Source organism: Ambystoma mexicanum, chromosome 3p, assembly GCF_040938575.1.
Source record: "Ambystoma mexicanum isolate Mex_15411 chromosome 3p, UKY_AmexF1_1, whole genome shotgun sequence".
NCBI lineage: Eukaryota > Metazoa > Chordata > Amphibia > Caudata > Ambystomatidae > Ambystoma > Ambystoma mexicanum.
The window spans coordinates 738945288-738971748 of record NC_090925.1 but is presented as its reverse complement, the minus strand read 5'-3'; the positions used below and the strand labels follow the sequence as shown (position 1 = coordinate 738971748).

Below are 26461 nucleotides of genomic sequence, written 5' to 3'. Positions count from 1 at the left end.
GAAGACAATGCACTCATAAGTGGTTGAGGTACCTTGGGTATTGGGCTTCTGCAGCCTTGAAAAGTCGCAGCAAGTCAGGGGTTGCGCCAAAATAGAGTTTGTCTCAAGGCTAGTTGGTCCCACCAGCCTAAGGGAGGAAGTAGTCTTTTAGGGGTCTCCCTGTAAATTTGAAAACAGGTTCAGGACAGCTGCAGGGCTTCACCGGGCACTTCACGGTCCAGGAGTGTGCTACTGGCGTCTTCTCACTTCTTCAGCTTCGGATATTGTCCTCTAGTGGTCGACTCTCCCCCTAGTCAGAAAACCCTTGCTTTTTATGCAAGTTCCCATTCATTCAGAACCCTAGGCTGTCAATCACGCAGCAGGGTGGCTGCCGTCCGGGACAGTCAGCCGGCCACTTGTAACTGGTTTCACACTCGGGCACACTTTGAGACAAAGGACATGGAAGTTTTGTGACCCTCCCTAACTTCCTGCCTTTTCAGACACAATGGAGCCTGGGCGGGCTTCAGGGCTGAAGCCTGCCGAAAGCAAAACACACAAAGGACTCAAACCAGATGCAAACTGAGTAAAAGCCCATAAGAAACTAACAAGAAATGGCGAAAAAAGAAGGCTGGGGCCATTTTGAGAAAATGGTTATCTTTGGGTGCAGCACTGCAGCTGGGATATCAGCCCAGAAGTCCACAAAAGAGAAGAGAAGCTGCACAAAAGCTGCTGTGTGTCACAATGCAAACGCAGATCCCTGTGGAGTATACCAGACTCCATAAAACAGTAAGGAACATAGAAAAACATTGGTTTGAAGTGTTTTTACTATGTTCCATTCTTAAAGGGATAGTGCTATCAAAAATGGTATTGGCTAAAAAGATGGCCCATAATCAGAAATGTATATAGAAAATATTTATAAACAAAGTTCCAATGTAAGGTTTTAAGCAAATGAGGCTCAAACTCAACAAATGTCAAGAACTGAGAGGCATCCATTTTGTGAAATGGATGAGCCTCCTGTGCTTGTGTTAATTTCTGCTTTTGCAGCACTAATGAAGCAAAAGGTGGCCTTTCCTTCATTATTGCCGGAGAGCAGAGATTAACACAACCTGCTGCTGGTAACAACTTTAAATTGAAATCTTTTTTGAATAAATGCTGCGGTTTTCATTCTAACTTGGAAAGAAAACCGCAGCATTTATAACGTATTTATGTTTGCTGTGGCTTCAGCTTTGAGTCTCCTGGGCTCCGCCGACCCGGGTCAAGGGAGCCTAGGACAGTTCAAGCTGAAGCCACAGCAAACCTAAATACAACTTTGTTGTATTTCAAAATGCAGCTGTTTTCTTTCTACATTTTCCGGAGCCGGAGAAAGAAAACCGCAACCTTTAGAAATACAACATTGTATTTCGGACTGCGGCGGCTTTTGCGTCTTCTGGATGTTTTAAAGGCTGCCGTTTTCTTTCTTGGGCTCCGGAAAACGTAGAAAGAAAACCACTGCAAAACCCCAACCCAGGGGAGCCCAGGAGACTCAAAGCGAAAGCCGCCGCAGTCAGAAATACAACGTTGTTGCATTTGTGATTGCCGTGGTTTTCCAACCACAGCATTTATAATTGGCGCGCCCTTGCTTTTTGCCTTTCATTTTACGTTTTCTGTGCTTCCCTGGGCTTGGGGAGTACCGAAAACGTAAAATGAAAGCGAAGGCAGCCTCCCAAGCTCATGTGCAGCTCTGCTCTGGCTGCAGTAAGCAAAAGCCCCCAGTAGGGGGTTTTTGCTGCTTGTTTAGTGCAGCCCGGGCAGAGCTTAACATGAGCTGAGGAGGCTGCCTGAAATAGCAAAATGGATGCTCCCATGTAAATGCTTTGAGCCTCGTTTGCTGAAAAGTTTACATAGGAATTTTATTAAAATTATGTTTAATGCATTTTTTTCATTATTGCCCATTAGTTGGGACAATAATATTTTTGAGCGCATTATTCCTTTAAGTGTTGTTGGGGAGAAGAACAAGTTACATCTTACCTGGTAACGTTCTTTAGATGGGATGTTCCTCCGACGTATTCCTTATCTTAGATAATTCGTTTCCAGCTTGCTGACCTCGGAAATGTTCTCTCTGTACAGGGCGCTGCGCATCGACGTCCGCCGAGTTGGTGTCCCTTGACAGCCACTGTATCGGCGCCGACGTCACCATGCCCATAAATAGCCACGTGCGGCGTCCGTTGCTCTGTTCCATTTTGTAGCATAAGATAAGCCTTGCATGAATTGGCTATTGACCTTGAAGGAGCGTGAGCTGCAACCACAAGGGAAGTATTACTGCGGGGATGGATGGGAGGGGCGATAAGGAATACGTCGGAGGAACATCCCATTGAAAGAACGTTACCAGGGTAGAACGAAGGTAAGGTAATTTTCTCTGTGTTGTGAAATTCAGAAACCACCATTGGGAGGAAATTAGGCTTCACCTGTAGGACAACTTTGTCCTTATGGAAAATTGTATGGGGGGGTTTACAAGATAGAGCTTGCAATTCGCTCACCCTCCCAGCAGATGTTAGTGCTACTAATAGGACAGTTTTAAGGTTGAGAAACCTCAGCGAACAAGAGTGGAGTGGTTCGAAGGGAGTACCCATTAGGAAATTTAAGACTAAATTTAAGTCCCATAAGGGAACTTGGAATGGTCTTGGAGGATAAACATTAGTTAATCCCTTGAGAAGAACAAGTTACTTCTTACCTTGTAACGTTCTTTCGACGGGATGTTCCTCCGACGTATTCCTCATCTTAGATATCTCCTTCCAGCTCTGCTGGCCTCGGAAAATGTTTTCTCTAGAGGGCGCTGCGCGTCGACGTCCTCCGAGTCGATGTCCCTCGACAGCCGCCGTATCGCCGTCATCCTGACTATAAAGGCCGCGCGCAGCGTCCGTTGCTCAGTTCCGTTTTGTAGCCCACAATAATACTTTCTGGACTAACTAATCACCCTGAAGGAGCGTAAGCTGCAACAACAAGGGAAGTAGAACTGCAGGGATGGATGGGAGGGTCGATGAGGAATACGTCGGAGGAACATCCCGTCGAAAGAACGTTACAAGGTAAGAAGTAACTTGTTCTTCGAAGGGATTGTGTCCTCCGACCTATTCCTCATCTTAGATAGGCTCCCATAGCAGTATTCTATTATCTGAGGAGGGAGTACTGACTTCACGCTGTCTTCTATTGATGAATAGAATGCAGTACAGCCCTTCCAAACCTAGTCTCTTGACTGGAGGAGGAATCCAGATTGTAAAAAACGTGTAAAGGTATGGACAGACGACCATGTAGCGGCCGCACATATGTCTTTAACCGGCACGCCTCTTTTGAGGGCAGATGAAGCTGCAATACCTCTGGTCGAATGAGCCCTAAGGTTTTGAGGGGGCTCTTTCCCTGCCAGTTTATAACATTCCAGAATGGCTAGAATGATCCATCTGGAAATGGTCTGCTTAGTTATTGGTAACCCCAGCTTGTGACCTCTGTAACCTACAAACAGCTGGTCTGCCTGTCTTATCCTGGCTAGTCTACTAATGTAAAAACTTAAAGCCCTCCTAGGGTCTAGCCTGTGTAACCTCTCTTCCTCTTTCCCCGGGTGAGGAGGAGGATAGAAAGATGGTAGGGTAATCTTCTGAGTGATATGGAATTCAGAAACCACCTTTGGGAGGAAATTAGGCTTCACTTGCAGGACAACTTTGTCTTTGTGAAATATTGTATGAGGGGGTTTACAAGAAAGAGCTTGTAATTCGCTCACCCTTCTAGCAGATGTAAGTGCTATTAATAAAACAGTCTTAAGGGTAAGGAATCTTAACGAACAAGAATGGAGAGGTTCGAAAGGTGTACCCATCAGGAAAGTTAGTACTAAGTTTAAATCCCATAGGGGAACTTGGAATGGTCTTGGGGGATAAACATTGGTTAACCCCTTTAGAAACTGTATTACCAAGGGTAATTTGAAATAGGATGGTTCTTCGCAGTACGCTTAAAGATGGATAGCGCTGCGAGATAGCCCTTAATGGTGCCAACTTGAAGGCCTGAATTTGCCAAATATAGTAGGAAGGACAAAACCATTGGTGTACCACATGAAAAAGGGTCGATATTCTGTTCTCTACACCAGCTGCAAAATCTGTTCCAACGGCAGCGGTATAAAGACTTTGTTGCTGGCCTCCTTGCCGAAAGCAACACCTCCATAACATCATCAGGGAGGTCCCAATCCTTGTACCTCAGCCTTTCAGAAGCCAAGCGTGAAGGTTGAGGGTTTTGATGTTTGGATGGAGAACCTGACCTCCCTTCTGTGAGAGTAGGTTCTCTCTGAGTGGAAGTCGAATTGGAGGGCAGATGGACAAGTCTAGAAGGTCCGGGTACCACGTTCTCCTGGCCCAATCCGGGGCAATTAGGATCATGGTTCACCGGAATCTTCTGAACCTCCTGATCATTTGAGGAATGACAGGGACCGGTGGGAACGCGTACAGAAGCGGAAACTCCCAGTCCACTATGAACACGTCTCCCAGAGCTCCTCTCAGGGAAAATTCCCTTGAGCAGAACAGGTCGCATTTCCTGTTTAGGCTGGTGGCGAACAGATCTACCTGAGGGGTTCCCCAAAGGGCGAACATCTCTTGAAGGACTTCCTGAGCTAGCTCCCACTCGTGGGAGACTGTGTTCTGCCTGCTCAGAGCGTCCGCTGTCAAGTTCTTCTCTCCGGCTAGGTGAACTGCCGATAGAGAGATTCCTTCTTGGATTGCCCAAAACCAGAGCTGCATCGCCTCTCTGCACAGGGGTAGTGATCCTACGCCTCCTCTTTTGTTGAGGTAATGCATGGCCACCGTGTTGTCCGTCATTATCAGGACGTTCTTCCCTTGTACAGCTGGCAGGAACGCCTTCAGCGCAAGTCTGATGGCTCTCAGCTCTAACAGGTTGATGTGTAGTCTGGACTCCAATGGAGACCAACGACCGCTGATGGTCAAGTCGTTGGCGTGGGCTCCCCACCCCGTGAGTGAGGCATCCGTGACTACTGTTATCTCCGGCCAGGGTTGCCAAAACTGTTCTCCTTTCAGAATGTTCTCCTGACAGGCCCACCACTGAAGGTCTCGAGCCACCCTGCCGGGAACCTGAAGAAGATCTGTCATTCTCCCTGAGAATTGTGACCACTGAGTCCTCAGTGCCCACTGGAGGGATCTCATTCTCAGGCGAGCCTCTGGCACTAGGAAAATGCAGGATGCCATGAGGCCTAGCAACCTCAAAAAGTCGAAGGCTGGGAGACGTTAGGCATGTTGGAACTTGGTAACCATCTGTAGAATATCTTTAGCCCTCACCTCTGGTGGCGAGGCTTTTCCCAGGGAAGTGTCCAGGATCGCTCCTATGAACTGGAGTCTCTGCGATGGTATCATTTGTGACTTCTTTAAATTGAGGGAGAAGCCCAGTCTGTGAAGGAAGTGGCACACGTGATTTAGCTGGATCTGAGCTTGTTCCGGAGAAACAGCCCTGATCAACCAATCGTCCAGGTAGGGGTAGACGTGAATCCCTTCCCTCCTTAGACTTGCAGCCACTACCAACATTAACTTGGTGAAGACCCTCGGGGCGGAGGTCAGCCCAAATGGCAGCACTCGAAATTGATAGTGAGAGTTGCCAATTGCGAACCTCAGGTATTTCCTGTGTTTGAGATGGATAGGCACATGGAAATAAGCGTCCTGAAGGTCCAGAGATACCAACCAGTCCTGGAACTGAAGGGCCTGGAGGATCTGAGAAAGAGTGACCATCTTGAATTTGTCTATTCTGAGGAATTTGTTCAATTCTCGCAAGTCCAAGATGGGTCTCAGTCCTCCGTCTTTCTTTGGAATGAGAAAGTAAGGGGGGTACCAGCCCTTGTTCCTCTCCGCTACAGGTACCGGTTCTATGGCACCTTTCTCTAGCAGGTCCCAAATTTCCTGCAAGAGGAGCGGATCTGGAGCTTTCTGAGAGCTGATCCCCGGTGGATGACTGAGGTATACGTAGGAAAGGCAGGCAGTAACCTTGGGCAACTGTTTCCAATGCCCAAGCATCTGACGTGATAGCCTGCCATACCGCCAGATGTTGAGTCAACCTGCCTCCTACAGGTGTCCTGTGAGGGAAGTCCTCAGAGTGTTTTTGGGGCGGCTGATGCAGATGCCGATGGTAAAGAGGTACCTGCTGTTGCTGCGGCTTTTGAATATCTACCCCGTCCACCTCGGGTAGTTCTTCTTTGTCCCCTTTGAGCCGGTCGTCCTCTACCTCTTCCGAATGCGGAGTAGAAGCGAAAGGACTTGCCCCTCGCAGAGGTTCCTGTGGGACGAAAAGGAGTCTGACGGATTGCAGCTCCTAGGGATTTTGCTGCTGCTTTTGAAGTTTGCAGTTTCTCTAAACTGTCATCCGCCTTTTTCCAGAACAAAGAAGAGCCATCGAATGGCATGTTCAAGAGCCTGGCTTGCACATCTGGGGCAAAACCAGACTTTCTCAACCAAGCGAATCTCCTGGTTGATGTACTTGCCGCCATTGCTCTGCTGATACTGTCAGCCGAATCAATGCCCGTCTGGAGGGATTCGCACATAGCGTCTTTACCGTCCTGTATAATATTCAGGAACGCATCCCTTTCTTCTCCCTCCGGGATGCAGTCAGCCGCTGTAGAAGCACACTCCCAAAGTGTATGGCTGAACCTAGCAAGGGTGCAAGTAGCATTAACAGATTTTAACGCCATGCTACATGCTGAAAAGACTCTTTGCCATAGCATCATATTTTTTATCGTCCCAGTCCTGTGGGACGGTAGGATAAGCCGTCTTGACATCGGTAGAGGATACTGCCTGTACCACCAGACTTTCTGGGGATGGGTGTTTAGACAAAAACTCTGGGTCTGTAGAAGATACCCTGCACTTTGTAGACAGTTTTTTATTTACTGCTGTTACTACATCTGGGGTTTCCCAGTTTGTCATGATCTTTCTCTGAAGAGCTTTATGAAAAGGCACCACAGGATCCTCCTGTGGGCCTTTGTCAAGAATATCCGTGAAGTCATCTTGTTGGAAAGATTGTGAAGTTGCAGACCACCCCATCAACTCTGTGATCCTGGCCATTAAGGCTCTGTAGGGGGTTTCAGCATGCTCCCCCGGGTCTGGCTTAGCAAACTCCACCTCAGGGGAAGTGTCTAACCCACTTGCCTCATGTAAGGAATCATGAAAATCCTTTAACCTGCGCTCTTCAGAGGAAAATTCCTCTCTAATTGGGGTTACAGGTCCCTGTAACTCAAATGTGTCTTCCTGTTCAGACAATTCACCCTCTTCCAAAATTGAGGACATAGTTCTCAATTGTTCTGAACTCATAAAGGGAGTAAATCCCATTTCCAAGGCAGAGGGTGCCGAACTTGTCATTATGTCGTCGACGCCGAAGGCTTCGAGCGTGGCGTCGAAAACAAAGGCGGAGGCCTCGAAGACCTCGACAGAATTGGAATTCTACTCGACAATCTCGAAGCCATCGACGTCAAGGACCTGGGGATAGCCACTGGGTGTGTCGTAACCGTGACTTTTATTGGCGTCGACGCCGGTGTCGAAGCTGGCGTCGAGTCGACAGACCCGTGTGTCGAAGGTCCCTTCGACAACGGCGTCGAAGACATTGACCTCGACGGAACCCTCGACGACGGAACCTTCGAGGAACGTTTGGAGGTCATAGTCCTACTCGAGGGTTCGAGACGCGCTCAAGAGGTTTCCTTCGCCGGGTACTGCGACTCGTGGCGTTTTGGACCTTCGGTTCTTTCGACCAGAGCATCGCTCTCGGCAGTCTTCGAGGGGGTCGAGGCCGCTTTCTCGAAGACACTCATCATATTTTTTCGGAATTCCTCCCATTCAGCCCGGGAACTATGTTTCGTGGGGCAAGGGATTCTTTTTGGCGAAACAGAGGAAGAGGAAGACGGAGAAGGGGATCTTCGACGTCTCCTCTTCGAGTGCTTCCATCTCGAGGAGTGATGAGACCCACTCCGAGACCTGGAGCGCGAATGGTGACGAGGAGACGAATGTCTCGACTTCGTCGACGAAGAAGAAGCTTTAAAAGTCTTACCTTTCTCCAGCTTCCCCCTACTCTCCTTCAGGGCCTTAGCTGTCATGGACATACAGTCCTCGCATTCCGAACAATGGTGTTCAGCTCCCAAACACCACAGACAAACTCTGAGGATCGGTCAACGACATCTTTTTCCCCACAATCTCGACATTTCTTTAAGCCGGATCGAGGAGTTGTCGGTTCCGACGAGGAAGCCATCGAGTACGGATCGAATAACTCGAGGTAAATAGGATTAATCTGACTAAGAACTGAGCAACGGTATTCCGAGGCACTGAGTAAGCGCGGAAAAACGGAACCGAGCAACGGACGCTGCGCGCGGCCTTTATAGGCAGGATGACGTCGATACGGCGGCTGTCGAGGGACATCGACGCGCAGCGCCCTCTAGAGAAAAATTTTTCCGAGGCCAGCAGAGCTGGAAGGAGATATCTAAGATGAGGAATACGTTGGAGGACACAATCCCTTCGAAATTGTATTACTAAGGGTAGTTGGAAATACGATGGTTCCTCCGCAGTGCGCATGAAGATTGATAGCGCCGCGAGATAGCCTTTTACAGTGCCCACTTGAAGGCCTGAGTTTGCCAAGTAGAGTAGAAACGATAACACTGTTGGTGTACCGCATGAAAAAGGGTCGATATTGTCCTCTCTACACCAGCTGCAAAATTTGTTCCAACGGCAGCAGTATAAAGACTTTGTTGCTGGCCTTCTGGCTGAAAGCAACACCTCCATGACATCATCAGGGAGGTCCCAATCCTTGTACCTCAACCTTTCAGAAGCCAAGCGTGAAAGTTGAGGGTTTTTATGTCTGGATGGATAACTTGACCTCCCTTCTGCGAGAGAAGATTCTCTTTGAGTGGAAGACGGATTGGGGGCAGATGGACATATCCCGAAGGTCCGGGTACCACGTTCTCCTAGCCCAGTCTGGGGTAATTAGGATCATGGTTTTCCAGAATCTTCTCAACCTCCTGATCATTTGAGGAATAATAGGGACTGGTAGAAATGCGTAAAGGAGTGGAAACTCCCAGTCCACTACAAACGCGTCCCCTAGAGCTCCTCTCGGGGGAAATTCTCTTGAACAGAACAGATCGCACTTCCTGTTGGTACTGGTGGCGAACAGATCCACCTGAGGGGTTCCCCAAAGGGCGAAGATCTCTTGAAGGACTTCCTGAGCTAGTTCCCACTCGTGGGAGACTGTGCTCTGCCAGCTCAGAGCGTCCGCTGTCACGTTCTTCTCTCCAGCTAAGTCAACTGCCGATAGAGAGATTCCTTCCTGAATTGCCCAAAACCAGAGCTGCATTGCCTCTCTGCACAGTGGCAGTGACCCTATGCCTCCTCTTTTGTTGAGGTAGTGCATGGCCACCGTGTTGTCCATCATTATCAGGACATTTCTCCGCTGTACTGATGGCAGGAAAGCTTTCAGCGCTAGTCTGATCGCTCTCAGCTCTAATAGGTTGATGTGTAGTCTGGACTCTGATGGAGACCAACGACCGCTGATGGTCAAGTCGTTGGCATGGGCTCCCCACTCCGTGAGTGAGGCGTCTGTGACTACTGTCATCTCCGGCCATGGTTGCCAAAACAGTTCTCCTTTCAAGATGTTCTCTGGATAGGCCCACCATTGAAGGTCGTGGGCTACCTTGTCCGGAATCCGAAGGAGATCTGTCATTCTTCCTGAGAACTGGGACCACTGCGGTCTAAGTGCCCACTGGAGAGATCTCATTCTCAGGCGAGCCTCTGGCACAAGGAAGATGCAGGATGCCATGAGGCCTAGCAATCTCAAAAAGTCGAAGGCTGGGAGATGTTGGGCATTTTGAAACTTGTTGACCATCTGCAGAATATCTTGAGCCCTCACCTCTGGTGGCGAGGCTTTTCCCAGGGAAGTGTCCAGGACTGCTCCAATGAACTGGAGTCTCTGTGATGGTATCAGCTATGACTTCTTTAAATTGAGGGAGAAGCCCAGTTTGTGAAGGAAGTGGCAGACATAATCTAGCTGAATCTGAGCTTGTTCCGGAGATACAGCTCTGATCAGCCAATCGTTCAGGTAGGGGCAGCCACTACCGACATTAGCTTGGTGAAGACCCTCGGGCGGAGGTCAGCCCAAACGGCAGAGCTCAAAATTGATAATGAGAGCCGCTAATTACGAACCTCAGGCATTTCCGGTGTTTGAGATGGATTGGCACATGGAAATAAGCATTCTGGAGGTCCAGAGATACCAGCCAGTCCTGGAGCTGGAGGGCCTGAAGGATCTGAGAGAGAGTTACCATCTTGAACGTGTCCTTCCTGAGGAACTTGTTCAATTCTCGTAAATCCAAAATAGGTCTCAGTCCTCCGTCTTTCTTCGGTATGAGAAAGTAGGGGGAGTACCAGCCCTTGTTCCTCTCCGCTACGGGTACTGGTTCTATGGCACCTTTCTCTAGCAGGTCTACAATTTCCTGCAAGAGGAGCGGATCTGGAACATTTAGAGAGCTGTTCCCCGGTGGATGACTGAGGGATGCGTAGAAAGGGTAGGCAGTAACCTTGGGCTACTGTCTCCATTGCCCAAGCATCTGACGTAATAGCCTGCCATTCGTCAGATGGTGAGTTAACCTGCCCCCTACAGGTGTTTTGTGTGGAAAGACCTCAGAGTGGTTTGGGGGCGGCTGATGCAGATGCCGAGGGTAAAGAGGCACCTGCTGCGGCCTTAGTACTTTTGACCCGTCCACCTCCTGTGGATCTCCTTTGGCCTCTTTGAGCCGGCTGTCCCCTGCCTCTCCCGAATGCGGAGTAATAGCGAAAGGACTTTCCTCTCCCAGAGGTTCCTGAGGGGCAAAAAGGAGTTTGGCGGATTGCAGCTCCTAAAGATTTTGCCGCTGCTTTAGATGTTTGCAACCTTTCCAGACTGTCATCAGCCTTTTTACCGAATAAAGAAGAGCCGTCAAAGGGCATATTCAAAAGTCTGGCCTGTACATCTGGAGCAAAGCCAGACTTTCGTAACCACGCATGCCTGCGGATTGTAGTACTTGCCGCCATGGCCCTGCTGATACTGTCAGTGGAATCGATGCTAGTTTGAAGAGATTCGCACATGGCATCTTTGCCATCTTTAATGATGTTAAGGAAGGCTTCCCTTTCTTCTCCTTCCGGTATGCAGTCAGCCACTGATGAAGCACACTCCCACAGTGTGTGACTGAACCTGGCGAGCGTACAAGTGGCGTTGATGGATTTCAACGCCATACTACAAGCAGAAAAGACTTTGTGCCATAGAATCGTACCTTTTGTCATCCCTGTCCTGTGGAACAGTAGGTTAAGTGGATCTGCTGCTTGATGAAGTTGCCGCTTGAACCACTAGGCTCTCTGGAGTCGGGTGTTTTGATAAATATTCAGGGTCAGCTTCAGCTACCCTATGCTTGGCTGACAATTTTTTATTGACTGCAGGGATAACCTCAGGCGTTTCCAAATTTGATGAAATGTTCCTTTGTAAAGCTGTATGGAAAGGGACCACAGGATCCTCCTGTGGACCTTTATCTAGTATGTCTGTAAGGTCATCCTGTTGAAAACAGGTGAAGGCGCAGACCAACACATGCATTCAATAATTCTTGCCATCAGGGTTTTATAGGGGGTTTCAGCATGTTCCCCTGGATCTGGTTTGGCAAATTCCACTTCCGGGGAAGTGTCCAACCCACTTGCCTCATGTTAGGATTCCTGTAGGTCTTTCAACCTTCTTTCCTCAGAGGTAAAAACCTCTGAAACAGGTGGTGTGGTCCTCTGCAGCCCAAAGGGTCTTTCTTGATCAGAATCCTCCCCTTCTTCATAGATTGAAGATAAGGCTCTGGGGTACTCCGACCTCGGAAATGGTGTAAAACCCATTTCTAAAGCAGAAGGAGCCAAACCTGTCATTATTGGTCGAGAAAAAGTCGATGTCGTCGACGTCGATGTGAAAGGCTTCAAAGGCATCGAGAAAACTGGAAGAGGCCTCGAGGAACTCGAGAGGATCGGGATCCTGCTCGAGGATGTCGACGACGTTCTCAGAGTCGTGCTGGAGGCCCTGGGTATAACCGTTGGCTGTGAAGTAGCCATGTTTTTTTCTTTTATCAGCGTCTATGTCGGATCGACGATGGCGTCGATTCGATCGACCGATGCGTCGAAGAACCCTTCGATAACAGCGTCGATGGCACTGATCCATGAGTCGAAGGGACTTTCGACGATGGCGTCGAAGATGGTGCCTTACTACCTGATGGCCCGTGGCGCTCTCAGGTGGACTCTTTCGCCGGGTGAAACGACTCGCGGCGTTTCGATTTTCTGGGTTTTTCACCCAGGGTATTACCCTCAGCTGTCTTCGAGGGGGCCGAGGCCTCTTTCTCGAAGACGCTGAGCATTTTTTTCCTGAATTCCTCCCACTCAGCCTGAGAGCTGTGTTTTGTGGGGCAGGAGACCCTTTCTGGGGAAACATAAGACGAGGAAGGGGATCTTCGACGTCTCTTTTTTGAGTGTCTAGATCTCAACGAGTGGTGGGAGCTACTTTGAGACCTAGAATGGGAATGCTTTCGATGGCGAGGAGACGAATGCTTCGACTGAAGAAACTTTCGAGGAGGTTTTAACTGACTTACCTCTCTCGAGCTTCCCCTTGCGCTCCTTCAAGGCTTTCGCCGTCATGGACATGCAGTCCTCACACTCCGAACAATGGTGCTCGACTCCCAAGCACCACAAACAGATCCTGTGAGGATCCGTTAGCGACATTTTCTTTCCGCAGTCTCGTCATTTTTTGAAGCCGGACCGCAGAGTTGTCGGTTCGGATGAGGAAGCCATCGAGTACGAGTTGGTTTTCTCTAGGAATAATAAGAGGTTTATCTGACTGAACTGAGCAACGATATTCCGAGGCCCCACAAAGTGCGGAAAAACGGAACTGAGCAACGGATGCCGCGCGTGGCTACTTATGGGCATGGTGACGTCGGCGCCGATACGGTGGCTGATGAGGGACACCAACTCGGCGGACGTCAACGCGCAGCACCCTCTACAGAGAACAAATTTCCGAGGCCAGCAAGCTGGAGACAAATTATCTAAGATAAGGAATACATCGGAGGACACAATCCCTTCGAAAATCTCATTTCTGTGCGAATTCCCTTCAACCTTCGAGACCCCCAGCTCTTTTGCTGGACGTTAGGCCTTATTAATTTTATCCTTGGAGTGAGTGAGACCTTTACCTCACTCTCTCATGTGTTTTGACCTTATTTGGATTATGTGTTTCAACTGTTTTTGGAGTCTGACAAACTCCATAGACATCTACTTTTTGTATGGTGACACACAGCGCTTTCAGTGCAGTGGCACAGCAAAATCGTTTAGGTTTCTCATAAGGATTAAATCCCTTTTCTTGTGTGAAATACAGTTCCCAAGAATAGTAAAGTGAAATGGACTTTACTTACATTTTCTCTTAGTAGGTCCAGCACACACCATCTTATGTGGAGTGCTGCGGGTTACCTAGTCGCCCCATATCAAGTAATAATGTCGCCATGAAAAAAGTTGTCAGGTTGGCTACTTAAAAAAAATGCATTAATGATGCACCCTCCAGGCTATCAAAAATGTTCCCAAATATTCTAGGGCTGGAAGTAATAATGTAGAACTATACCCCTCCTAGAATATTTGGGGAAAGAATTTTGGTAGCGAGGAAAAAGTCACCAGAACCTGACGACTTTCACAGCAACATTATTGCATGGAACTCCTTATCCTACATTTGCATGTAACATTTTTATGTTACCCTCACTACTTTAAATGGCTGGTGGTAGTGGTTTACCATTGTGCTTTTCTACCGCAGGCTGAATCCTCCACTGCAGTACAACACCCATGGGTACTCATTTTTATCAAAATGGCACAGGTCGTCTTTTTTAGCCATTTTCTGTTTGTGAGGTCTTTCTTGGGTTTTACTCTGTGCGTCGAGGCAGAATTGACACCTTTATTAGTTTTGCCTTTGGCGGGCTTCAGCCCTGAAGCCCACCTCTGGCTCCCGTGTGTCTGGAAAGGCAGGATTTGGGGGAGGTTCCTGAAACTCCCTGGTGCTTTGTCTCTAGATTGGCTGGCTGGCTGGCTGTCCTTTCAGGACAGCCACCCTGCTGTGTGAATGACAGCCCAGGCTGTGCATGAACGGGAGAAACCTGCTTAACGGGCAAGGGTTTTGGCACTAGGGTCGGAGTCGACCACTGGGAGAAACACCTGAAGAAACCGTGAACAAAGCTTGCTGCATCCTCCTGAAATTAATAGTTACTCACCGTAGTGACTAACTTACTCTTAGTCCATAGTCCCCTTTCCTCCATACTGTATGGGAGTCCCTCGCGAAGGACGGGAGACAACCTTTTTTTACCAGAAAAATCTTCTTCCCCTCTAAATTTAGAGGCGTGCAGAGGCGCGGCCCTGGGAGCATGCGCTCACCTGCCTCCGCCCACCGGCGCCACTCCTCAGTCCCCATTGACGCGTCAACAATATGCAACATTGCCTAATAACACCAGTATTATTAGGGGGGAGGATGGTGGGTCGTATGGAGGAAAGGGGACTATGGACTAAGAATATGTTAGTCACTACGGCGAGTAACAACTATTAATTACTCTTACGTTCTGTCCCCTTTCCTCCATACTGTATGGGCGATTACAACTAAGTGTAGCCCCTAGGGTGGAGAGGAGACCCTCCTTAAGCAAACAGTTTTCTCAAAACTGCCTGACCGAAAGCCGCGTCTGACCTAGAGGCGACATCCATTAAGTAGTGCTCGCAAAAAGCCGAGGGGGTGGCCCAGATGGCCGCCCTACTGATGACCTGCCACCGAACATGGCCTCGGAACTCAATAGCCGTGCTCTTGGCCCTGATAGCATGGGCATGCAAATTAGCCGCAACTGGCTTGCGCTGCCCCTCATAGGCCTCCTTAATGGCCGCGACCATCCACCTAGAGATGGAGGCCTTGGAAACCCGATAACCTGGCCTTGCACCTCAGAAAGTTACAAAAAGGGCATCCGACTTGCGGAAATACTTGGTCCTGTCCAAGTTATACTTCAGAGCGCGTCCGATATCGAGGCGATCCAACACTCTGAGGTTCATCCTTGGGAATCAGAAGAAAGTAGGTAGGACAATCTCCTCGTTAAGGAGAAAGGCAGATGAGACCTTGGGTAGGAAAGCAGAGTGCGTCCAGAGGACCATCTTGTCTTTGTAAAAAGTGGTGTAGGGCTCCGAGGCCACGAGGGCCTGGATCTCGCTGACTCTGCGGGCTGAGGTGAGGCCCACGAGCAGAGCTGTCTTTAGGGTTAGCCACCTGATGTCAGCGGACGCCATAGGCTCAAATGGTTTGTCAGCCAATGTGCCCTATGCCACTTTCATGTCCCAGGCTGGGTGAGGCCTCTTTATGGGTGGGTAGAGACTTTGGAGGGCCGCCAGGTGCCGCTTGACCACCGGGTTAGAGGAGGAAAAGAGATCCTCTTCTGAATTTCTGTAGGCACCTATGGGTGCCAGGTAAGTGTGGCATGTGTCGACTTGCACTCCAGAGTGTGCGAGGTGTGCCGAAAGGGAGAGGACATCATCCAAAGAGCACTTGAGATGATTGATCTATTTAGAGAGGGCCCAATGACAGAATCTACACCATTTGCTCTTGTATTAGCTCCTGGTAGCTCTGCTTCTGGCGCCCTGTATGATCTCTAGGTTAGCCTTCGATGGGTTCAAGTGTTTCAGAGTGACTTGCTCAGGAACCACGCTGCGAGGGCTAGCTTGTGAGGAGCAGGATGGATGACCCTGCCCCCATCGGTGTCCGGAGCGGAGCTGTACGCAGCGGTAGGTGAATGGGAGGCCTCTCTGTTAGGCTGAGCAACCTTGGAGAACCATGGCCTTGCCGGCCACCAGGAGCTATCAAAATGATGCTGAGGTGACACGATTGCTTTATCCTGCAGATCACCCTGTGGACCAGGGGGGTGGATGGGTAGGCGTACGCCCTCATGTAGTTCCACTGTAGCTGGAAGACATCGCCCAGGGGGCCAGGGCCCTGTCCCTGCCAGGAGGCAAACTGCTAGTATTTCTTGTTAACGTGGGCGGCAAACAGATCCACTTGGGGGTGCCCCCATCTGTAGAAGATTTTCTCCAGTACCAGGTCGTTCAATTGCCACTCGTAATTGTCCGCCCCCAGTCTGCAGAGTCTGTCTGCCTCCAGGTTGGCTTCCCCCAGGAGGTGGGCAGCCATGAGGTAGATGTTGTTCTTCAGGGTCCACTCCCACATGCTGATCGCGAAGTGGAGGGGATCTGGTACCACCCTGCTTGTTCACATAGTATATGCTGGTGGAACTGGCCATCTGGATAAGCACTGTCTTGCCATCTATGAGAGGGAGGAAGGCCCTGAGGGCCAGCCATATGACTTTCAACTATAGCTAGTTGGTGTGGGACTCCTGTTCTTGCCAGGTCCAGACTCCATGGACACTGTGGTTGTCCAGAGTGGGTCCCCAGTCCTCGAGGGAGGAGTATGTCGTGACAGTGACCCGAAGGAGAGGCTGCCGGAAGGGCTTACCCCGCCGTAGGTTGAAGTCCGCAGACCACCAGAGGAGGTCCGGGTGGAGAGATGTGGGAATGTTCACAGGCTCCGATTGCGAGCCCCTCTCCTGATTCCAGGAAGCTGCGAAGTACACCTGCAGTCTCCTCATCCTGAGTTGCACGTGGGGGACGGCCAGAAGGACCACCGCCATAATGCCCAGTAGGTGCTGGTACAACCCGGCCGAGGTCACAGTCCTGGAGAGGAAGTGCGTAATAGCTCTCTTGTTGACCGTGATCTTGTCCTCTGAGGGGAAATACCCTCTCTGAGGCGGTGTCCCAGATGAGGCCCAGGAAGGTCAGCTTCTGCATGGGTGCAGCTGAGACTTCTTGAGATTGATAGTAAACCCCAGGTCGTGTAGAGTGTTCATAAGCGTGGAGGAGGTGTGAACAACCGCCTCCGGAGATGAGGACCTGACCAGCCAGTCATCGAGGTATGGGTAGATGGGCTCTGGGCCCTGAGGAGAGCCGCCACCGTGTTCATCAGTCTGGTGAATACCCTGGGGGATGAGTTGAGGCCGAAGGGTAGAACCTTGTACTGGAAATGGCAACCCATGATCCCGAAGCGCAGAAAGGACCAATGCGATTGCCAAAATCGGGACATGTAGATACGCGTCCTTCAGATAGAGGGAGCACATCCAGTCTCCCCTGTTCAGTGTCTCCGCAATGAGAGCTGGCGTAACCATCTTGAATTTTTGTAGAGGTATGAAGAGGTTGAGGGTGGAAAGGTCCAACAACTCTCAGGCCAGCCTGGTTCTTCTTCTGCATGGCGAAAATCCTGGAATAGAAGCCCAATCCTCTCTGGGACTTTTCACTGCCTAGCTCTCGATGAGCAATCGGACTTCGGCCAACAGAGTTGCTGTCCCAATCTGTGGGAGAGGGAGTAAAGGGAGGGACGGGTAGGCGGTACCCAGTGGCGACTACAGATAGGATCCAGGGGTCCGAAAAATGTTGGTGCCAAAATTGCATTCGAGAGGCAAGGCTGCCCCCACTCACCGGAGACACGTGGACCCAGGGGGGGCGTGTCGTGCCTTTTTTCCCCCCTCTGAGGCTGCTGCGGAACAGGGGGATTGGAAAAACCCCTTACCCCCCCCTTTGTTGTTTCCCCCGATGCTGACTCGGGGAACAGTCAGGTTGCCTGGACCTCCGTTCCTGGAAGCCTCGGAACCCTCCAGACACCCACCCCTTGTCAGAGCATGGATTGGACTGGGTGTACGCCGTGGCCTTCGTAAGAATAGACAAAGACCTAGCGCTCTGTGAGCTGCTGCTGTTCTTATCTAATTCTTCATCTGTGGAGTAGTGGAAGAGGTCAATCGGGAGGACCAATATGCGTTCCTGGACGTCCGGGTTTAACTTTGTAGCATGGAGGCAGGCCATCCTTCTCATGTCTGTGGTTAGGCAGATGGCCTGGCCAGAGGTATCAATATGGGCCACTGAGGACTCCATGATGTCGGACGCTACCAGCCTGGCTTCTCCTAGTCCCGCTTTGAAGCAAGCCTGGCTTTGGGACGGGAGTTCCAGGAGGAAGTCCGCGATTTCCCGGCAGAGCCTTTGGTTAGCAGCTGCCAACATGGCATTGGTGTTGACGCAGGGAGGCGTTGGGAGTACAGTTTTTTCTGTATGCCTCCAAGATCTTCTCCTCCTTGCCTAGCAGAGTCGAGGACGAGGTGGCCGAGGACGACCGAGGCTTAGAATAGAGCGACGCTGCAGTGATCACTGAGGAGTGCGGATGAGCCGAAAGCAAGAGTGTATCCCCCTCTTGCTGCCTGTAGTTGGCGTTGAGGCGCTGATTGACAGGTTGGGCAGAGTGCGGCTTGAGCCACCCCTTCTTGCCAGGGCAACAATGTCCTTCTGCATCGGGATCTCAGTCTTGGAGGGGGGCCATAGCGTGAGGACTTCTGCCAGGACCCTCTCCTCGGGCTGCTCAACCTCGGGTTGAGGAAGGCCCAGGTATTCTGCCAGGGCCGCAAAGTGTTCGTGGAAGGCCTTCGCTGACGATGGTGTGTAGGGGTCCTCCTCCTCATCTGTGTCCGCCTGAGTGCAGGGAGGCTCTAGAACTAGTGGTGCGGTACTGGGTGCCGTGGGCTGCGGTGTGGGAACCAGAGCCTGTGGAACCGCCTGTACTGCCCGTGGCGTGGGGGCCGGGGGCAAAGGAAGCGCTGGGACCTGAGGCACCGGAGCCATTGGAGGAATGACTAAGGGTACCGGTGGGCTGACCTGTGGGAGCTTGTCCCTGATATCATCTTGAAGGATATCTCCCATCTGGGGCATTCGCATCAGTGCCAGAAACCTTTCGAAGAACCGGTCTTCGGAGGCTGAGGAGGTGGCAGGAGATATTGATGTAGTGGCCATGGGCTGCTGGGGCCAGGGCGCACTCTGTCTGGGATGCAGGGGGAACCTGCCCAGCGCTGCTGATTGATATGCTGTAGGCCACGTACCTGGTTGACCACAGTCCCACCTTGTGACTCGTTCCTCGACCCGCTCTGCTAGAGGAGGTATCAGACGAGTGGCCATTTTGTCTGGCTCAGTGGCCATTTTGTGGAGCTGCTACCACGTGGTGAAGTCATGGTGCCTGGCTCACTGGAACCAGCCCCGTCCAAGACGCTTGGTGTTGGATCGTAAGGCTTATCCCGCATCTCTGGCCAGGGCCTGGAAGGCGTAGAGCCCTCGGCATAACTGCTGGTAGTACTAGAGCCCAACAGGGCCCCTCCGGGTCGGCCGCATCTTTGGAAAGGAGTCGCCCTTGCGGGGTGCGATGGTGAATAGAGGCCTTACCTTAGGCCTCGAATGAAGTTTGACAAAGGTCCTTAGGAGGTGACGCCTGGAAGAGCTCTCTCCACCTGGCTAGCCTGTTCTTCAGTGCCGAGGTGTCAAGGAGTCGCACGTTGAGCAACCTTCCCAGTAGTGGTCAGGGCCAAGGCTGTGGAGGCAAAGGGTGTGGGGGTCTGATGTGGGGGAAGAACCCATCGCAGGCTGGACACCTGCTGCAGCCCGTCGAAGTCGACATGCGCCGGGGAGGAGCTTTGCGTCGGAGGACAAAATATCTAGAAGAAAAAGAAAAGACGAGACAGAAGAATATCCGGGGAAGAGCGTGTGGTATTCCATGGCCGAAGCCAAACCCAGGATTGCTGGTGAATTCTGCCCTTTCCCGTTGATGCGGAAAAGAGGCCTTAGGAGGGGCGCCAGTGGACGGAGTCAGGCGAGCGCAAGCTCCCAGGGCTGCGCCCCTGCACGCCTCTAAATTTAAAGCGGGAAAAAGTTTTTCTGGTGAAAACGGTTCTGTCTACTGTCCCTCGCGAGGGACGCCCATACAGTATGGAGGAAAGGGGATGGGACCTAAGAGTACGCTTGAATTGCCCTGTGAAGCCCTGCTGCTGTGCTGAAACTCCGACTGAGAAGCTCTGGAAGGGACAACTTCTTCCCTTGTGTTAGTGGGACCAACTAACCCAGAGACCAACTCCACTGGACCATCTTCCCTGACTGGCTGTACTTCTTTGCTGCTGCAAGTACCGAGTGCCAGTGGTCGAGAAATCCATAGCCGAGTGCAATGTCTGAAATACGTCCAGTAGTCTCCCAAGGACCCTCCAGAAGCAGTACGACCAGAGCTCGAGTCCCCTCACCAGAGTGCAGGACCCAATTAGTGAACGAAGAGCAACTGGATCCGCAACAGTGCTGTTTATTAATCACTGAAACCGCGAAGTGCCGCTGAACCGAAAAGAGCCTGTAGCTGCTGACGACCTCCCCTTTACCACCGCAGGAGCCCTCCAGACTTCCCGTCCTCCCTCTCGTCCCCACGACTGAGGCACACAGGTCTGCACTGCTGTAGGACAGATTCCAGCTGGGCCACTCTTCTTCAAACCAGAGGTACTGTTTAGACTTTGTCTTTTAGCCAGGTCTTCTTCAGTTGGGAATTGCAATAGCTTACTTTTAGAGTCGAATCCAACTCTTTTTCACAGCCTTAACAGCTCGTGACCCTAAAAGTGAATCTGAACAGTATTTTAAAGTATATTTACATTGTTAAACGAATTGTCTTTTTAAAGAATGCTCATTCAAAACTTGATGTTAATTAAATAAATAACTATTTATAACTGAAACCTTCAGTGTAAGTGCTACTTGTATTTTGTATTTCATTGCTACAGCTCACATTTACCCCTCTTGAGATAAGCCTGGCTGCTCAGTCCCACTACCAACTTTTGTAGTACAGACCATTACCAAAAGGTGGGTTACCTAATAGTAAGCAGAGAAGTGTTGTGTAGTCTCACACAGTGTGACTACATCAAGTCTTACCTAACAAGTATGGGCGATTTCCCTTTGAGATCATCAACTGTGTGTGTATATACATGTGTGTTCAGAGTATGTTTTAGTAATACCTGCTTGACATTTACTTTACCTGTTTGTAGAAAAGGCCTAATATATGCGTTTATGTGTGTACTCCTATGTTGCTCGACTTATTTGAGTGCTTCATGTGTGGTTAACTGTACTAATACACCACCACATCTCCTGAAGACAGGCTTACTGCTCAGTCCACACTTAACTTGATAGTTTTGCTAGATGAGAGTGTCAATAATCCTTTCCATGAACTAAGGGGACATCCTAGAACCTTTGCACAGAGCTGTTCTAAAAGCCCAATTAAACAACCAGTACTGTGTGACAGGTATGCTTGTGCGAGTTTGTCAGTATGGGCTGGGTGGTGGAGATTGGTGTGGTGTGGGTAGCAGGGAAATCTGTGGCCGAGCTAAGGGATGGCAAAGGAAAACAAGAGTCAGACGTACCTGTAAATGTGAACATCTCTTGTCTGTCCTATTCTGTGGCATCGGTCCTGTGCTTGGGCGTCCATAGTGGGGTTCCAGTCACTGTCATAAAAAATAACTGTGTCGGCACCAGTGAGATTTACACCAACCCCTCCACTGCGTGTTGATAAAATGAAGCAGAAGATGCGCTTATCAGCATTGAAGCGATCCATTAGAGACTGAAAAATAGTGGAGAGACATGCTTAGAGTTTGTCATACAGAGCAGAACAGTAGTCGCATACAGTGCGAGTTACAAACTTTGGACAAGGTAGGAAAAGTTACTTACACTTGCAACAAGGGGAGACTCCGGGTCACTCCTTCAAGGTTAGGGAGTGTGGCGACCAAACTAAACCTGGATGGGCTAAATAACAAATAAACTAAGGAAGGACACTAACCCGTTATCTTCTAAAATGTAGGTGAGGGAGTCATCAGTCTACATTATTAATTTCCAAGTGGGGAAACATTTAACAATTATCAGTTTCAACTCTTGGTGAGTAGTAAAAAATACCAATTTCATTAAAAAACAGTTCATAGTAAAATACAATTCAATGACACTTCCAATAAGATAGGAATCCAATTATAACAAAACCTAAAAAAAGAACCAATTCATTCACCATAAAAACATATACAAGTGACTCTGAATGTTATCTAACCACCCTTGGATCTAAATTGGTAGGGGGAGGAATCTTAGATTAGTAAATTATGCGTCCTCTTCTCATGCTCAACATGTTTCAGTTCCAAAAACACTTTGTGATGAACTTTCTTCAGGAGCTTTTCTTTTGGGCGCTTCTACATAGATTATTCTAATTTGTATTCAATAGAGTCTTCGCCTCATCAACTAAAAAACAAGAAGAATATGGGGCAATGATTAGCACTGAATGCTAGTCTCATTTTTAGAGTGTAGGGTAGCAACCCGCACACTCCCTTAATTACCCTCACTGGTGTGATTACCTGTGTGGGGACTGTGGGGGGTTTCTCTGGCAGTCACTGGTGCGCCATCAAAAATTCAAGTGATACGTTCACTGTAATCAACCTATAATAAACAAAAGAAATGGGTTGAATTTTCCTCTCTATTCTTAAAGTGCTAGTTCTGTCTAAAACACTATTTCACCCTAGCCCAAAAATTACCTTAAAGGGTTACTGTTCCAGTCTGGCTGGTCGGCATCCTGGTCTGCCGTAATCCTAATGTGTGGCATATATCTTCTTTTCCAGTCCTTGTGCCGCTCGTGTTATCGAATAGGTGGAGGACACATACAAGAACATTTGTCTCTAGTAAATGCAATGTTGCAGCCTTTATGCTCTATATGGGATAGCAGTTTACCCCCGTTATTGTCAGCGCACTTGGCGTGCCCGGGTCCTTGCTGGTCGCGTATAACCTTTTTTAAACATCTTTCTGCCGCTCATCGATTCTGCAGGCAGAAGACAATTTTAAGAACAAATAGCTACCATAAGTTGTGGATTTACATAGTAATTTCTCTGATGGGCGTACTTTCTCACCTTTAGTTCTACTATGGGTGTGCTCCTGTCCAATGGACTCCATTAGGGTTCTCCTCACGTTCCTTGCTCTACATTCATTCCAGCTTAGACCGCGACCTGTCGGTTACCTTTTACGTCCCTCTATGGCCAATGCACTTTTTCTGGCGGCCATATTAGTGCGGGTTAGCCACCGCGCCACACATGCCAAGAATAACAGGATAATGTTATTAACTGTTTATGCGCACCATCACCAAGACCCATTCCTCTCTCGTTTTATATGGCTAATGCAGCCTCCTGTTCCTTGATGTCCATAAGTTACAGTATAGACCGCCAAAAGTCAGTCTACTTTCAACAGTACTCTATGAACAGTGGGCTTTTCCTAGCAGCCATCTTAGTGCAGGCTTGCCATCACACCCCGCATTTTCTAGCACTCACTGGTGATATTAGTGGCAAATCGTCCTTATGAATATTCCCCGTCAGGCTGGCAATCCTCGGTAAAAGAAAAAACTGTTTCAGTTTAGTTTCTAAACTGTCTTTCTCCTATAAACCAATCACTGAGCACTGGTTCATAATGCCCCCAGCTAATGACTGCCCTCTACCTAAGCCCCTCCTCTGGCAGTCATCTTCAGATTTTTACCGCACGTTCAAGTGTTGGGAGTACTCGTGTTTTGCTCTTCAAGCTTTTCTGTGTTCTTTCGCTTTTGTGATAGGAAAATTCTATTTTTCGGTCAATCGAGCCTGTGTGCTCCATTGCTTATTCTTCCAATTAACAAGGACCCATTTTTCGGCATCTTTCATCGAACCTCAAGGGCAGAAATCGTTGCGTGTTCTTCTTGGAAGCTTCCAGAAGTCTTCAGGCCTATGCCGCTGTTAGGGAGAATTCTCATAAATGTGCTAATTCCCTTCACCTTAGAGACACCCAGCAACTTTTCTGGATTTTGAGTCACACAGCATCCTCAGTGCAGTGACACAGGGAAGCCTTTTAGGCTGTCCCAAGGTTTAACTACCTTCTCTGGGATAAACTACTGTTTCCCAGAGAAAGTAAAAAGTGAAATTGACTTTACTAATCTTGCCAAATTCCTAGACCCAGCACACACTATCTTACAATAGAGTGCTGGAGGGGTTACTTAGTATCCCCTATGTCTAGAAACTCATGTATCAGTCAAATGCTACACTTTCCTCTCGAAATTGCTTGGTCTCTGGGTCATACTGCCCGCAGCCAATGACGGCCCTCCACCCAAGCCCCTCCTCTGGCAGCCATCTTCAGATTTGGTAACACGTAAAGTGGCAGTAGGATCAAGAGAAGAGCCGAAGAGAGCTAGGCGGGAGGGTTCGCATGTGAATCCATGCCAGACCCATGCTGGAGAACAGTTACAGGTAAGTAACTTGTTCCTGCTCCAGCATGGGGTCTGGCATGGATTCACATGCTCATGAATAAAGAATACATAGCAGTACACACATGCACAACCACGGGAGGTGTCAAGGCTCAACATTAAGCATATCAACATTGCAACATTAAGCATCTCTTACCTCCTCACCAGGCTCACCTTCAAGCGAACAGGTTGCGCAGCACTGCTTGGCCGACTCTGGACTCCTCACTGGAATCCCGGTCAATGCAGTAGAATTTCGTGAAGGTGTGCGCTGACCACATAGCAGCCCTGCAGATGTCCAGCACGGACCCACCAGACAGGAACGCCGTAGTTGCAGCAATCACTCTAGTCGAGTGGGCTTTCGGACGGCCAGGCAACGGTCGGTTTGCCAACAGGTGGCAATGGGTGATGCAGCCGGAGAGCCACTTGAATATGGAAGCCTTGGAGAGGGCCTTCCCTTGGTTCATAGGGCCAAAGTTCACAAACAGCTGCGATGTCTTCTGAAAACACTTTGTGCAGTCAACGTAGAACTTCAGCGCTCTAGCCACATCCAGCGAGTGCAAAGTCCTCTCAGCCGGCGACGGGAAGAAAACAGGCAACACCAAGGGCTCGTTGAGATGGAAGTCCGACGGCACCTTGGGCATGAAAGAGAGGTGCGTCCTCAGCACCACCCTCATCTCGTGGAATGTCAAGTAAGGTGGTTTACAAGAGAGGGCCTGGATCTCTCCCACTTGTGCAGAGGTGATGGCCACAAGAAACGCGGTCTTCCACGATAAAAACTTCAGCAGCGCCAAATGCATAGGCTCGAACTGTGGACCCATGAGCATAGTCAACACCACATTGAGCTCCCACGCCGGGGCCGGAGCCTTAGCGGCAGGAACGAACGGAAAAGTCCTTTAATTAATTCTTTGACCAGGCAGTGCGACCACAACGACGACCGCCCTGGAGTTCTGGTCTAGCGGGAGATAGCCGCCAGATGAACCTTGATGGAAGCATGTACCAACCCTGCCCAGCGACAAATACGGCAGCACCTGCGGGGCCGTAATCCGTAGAGGGTCGAGTTTCTGTGCATGGCACCAGACGGCGAACCCCTTCCACTTATGGCCGTAGCATTTCAGCGTAGACGAAGCCCTGGCCTTGGCAAGCACCTTCTTGCAGTCCGCCGGGAGATCGTATCCACCAAACTCTAGTGCTGCAGGAGCCAGTCATGCAAGTTCAGCGACCCTTGGTCATGGTGCAGAATCACGCCTCATTGGCTGGAAAGAAGATCTGCATCCGCCGGAAGCTTGACTGGAGGGGACGCTGACATGTCCAGAAGGTCTGGGTACCATATCTGATTCGGCCATGCCGGTGCGACGAGGATCATCCTGCAGCGGGACCGTCTGCGTTGACTGATTAGTCGCAGAAGCAACGACAACGGGGCAAACGCATAGAGGAACAGGCCGTCCCAGGAGAAGGAGAATGCATCGCCCATGCTCCCCGACTGAGGAAACCTGCTGGCGACACTCTGGCACTTTGTGGTTCGTCGCAGTTGCAAACAGATCGATCTGGGGATTGTCCCATCGTCGAAACAGTAGTTTCACCCGATCCTGCCGAAGCTCCCACTGGTGGCAAGAGCGCAGCTCCCTGCTGAGTGAGTCGCAAGAGTGTTCTTCACTCCTGCCAGATGAAAGGGTACCAGGAACATCCTCTGCGCTTCCTTGGAGAGACACGAGGATCTGGTGCCCCCCTGCTTCCGAATGTAGAATATTGTGGTGTTGTCGGTGAAGGCCCGCACCACCTTGCCCTTGAGGGACGGAAGGAATGATTTGTGGGCCCAAAACACGGGCCGGAGCTCCAGGACGTTAATGTGCAACGACTTATCCTCCGGGAGCCAAAGACTTCTTGCGTGGAGATTTCCGGTGTGCGCGCCCCATCCCTCCAGCGAGGCGTCCGTTGTCACCGTCTCCTGATGTGCTGGGGTCTGAAAGTCTGTGCCCGCTGCTAGATGCGCACGGACGCCCCACCACTGGATCGCTCGGCGGAAAGTCTCGTTGAGGGCGACCTTGTCGTCAAAGCTTCCTGATACCTGGATCCAACGGGCATCGAAGAACTCTTGCAGCGGCCGCATCTGTAGCCTGCACAGCCGAACGAGGTAGGTGCATGACGACATCATGCCGAGCAGGGACTTGATGGACCTCACCCTGGCAACTTCCATGGTCAACAGCCGTTGCACCTTGCCCAGGATGGCCTTTATCCTGTTCTCTGAATGCAAAGCCAGGCGCAACACTCTGTTGAGCCTGGACCC

General features: G+C 50.1%; 1 protein-coding gene across 2 annotated transcripts in view; it reads right to left on the bottom strand.

Annotated features, from left to right (window-relative positions):
• SRCAP (Snf2 related CREBBP activator protein) overlaps window positions 1-26461 on the bottom strand; it is a 2075623-nt gene that overhangs the window by 379471 nt on the left and 1669691 nt on the right. For both annotated transcript variants that reach the window (XM_069651627.1, XM_069651629.1), the window contains one exon: window positions 21311-21507. In XM_069651627.1, coding sequence (XP_069507728.1) covers window positions 21311-21507 — 197 coding nt within the window. The remainder of the gene's footprint in view (window positions 1-21310; window positions 21508-26461) is intronic.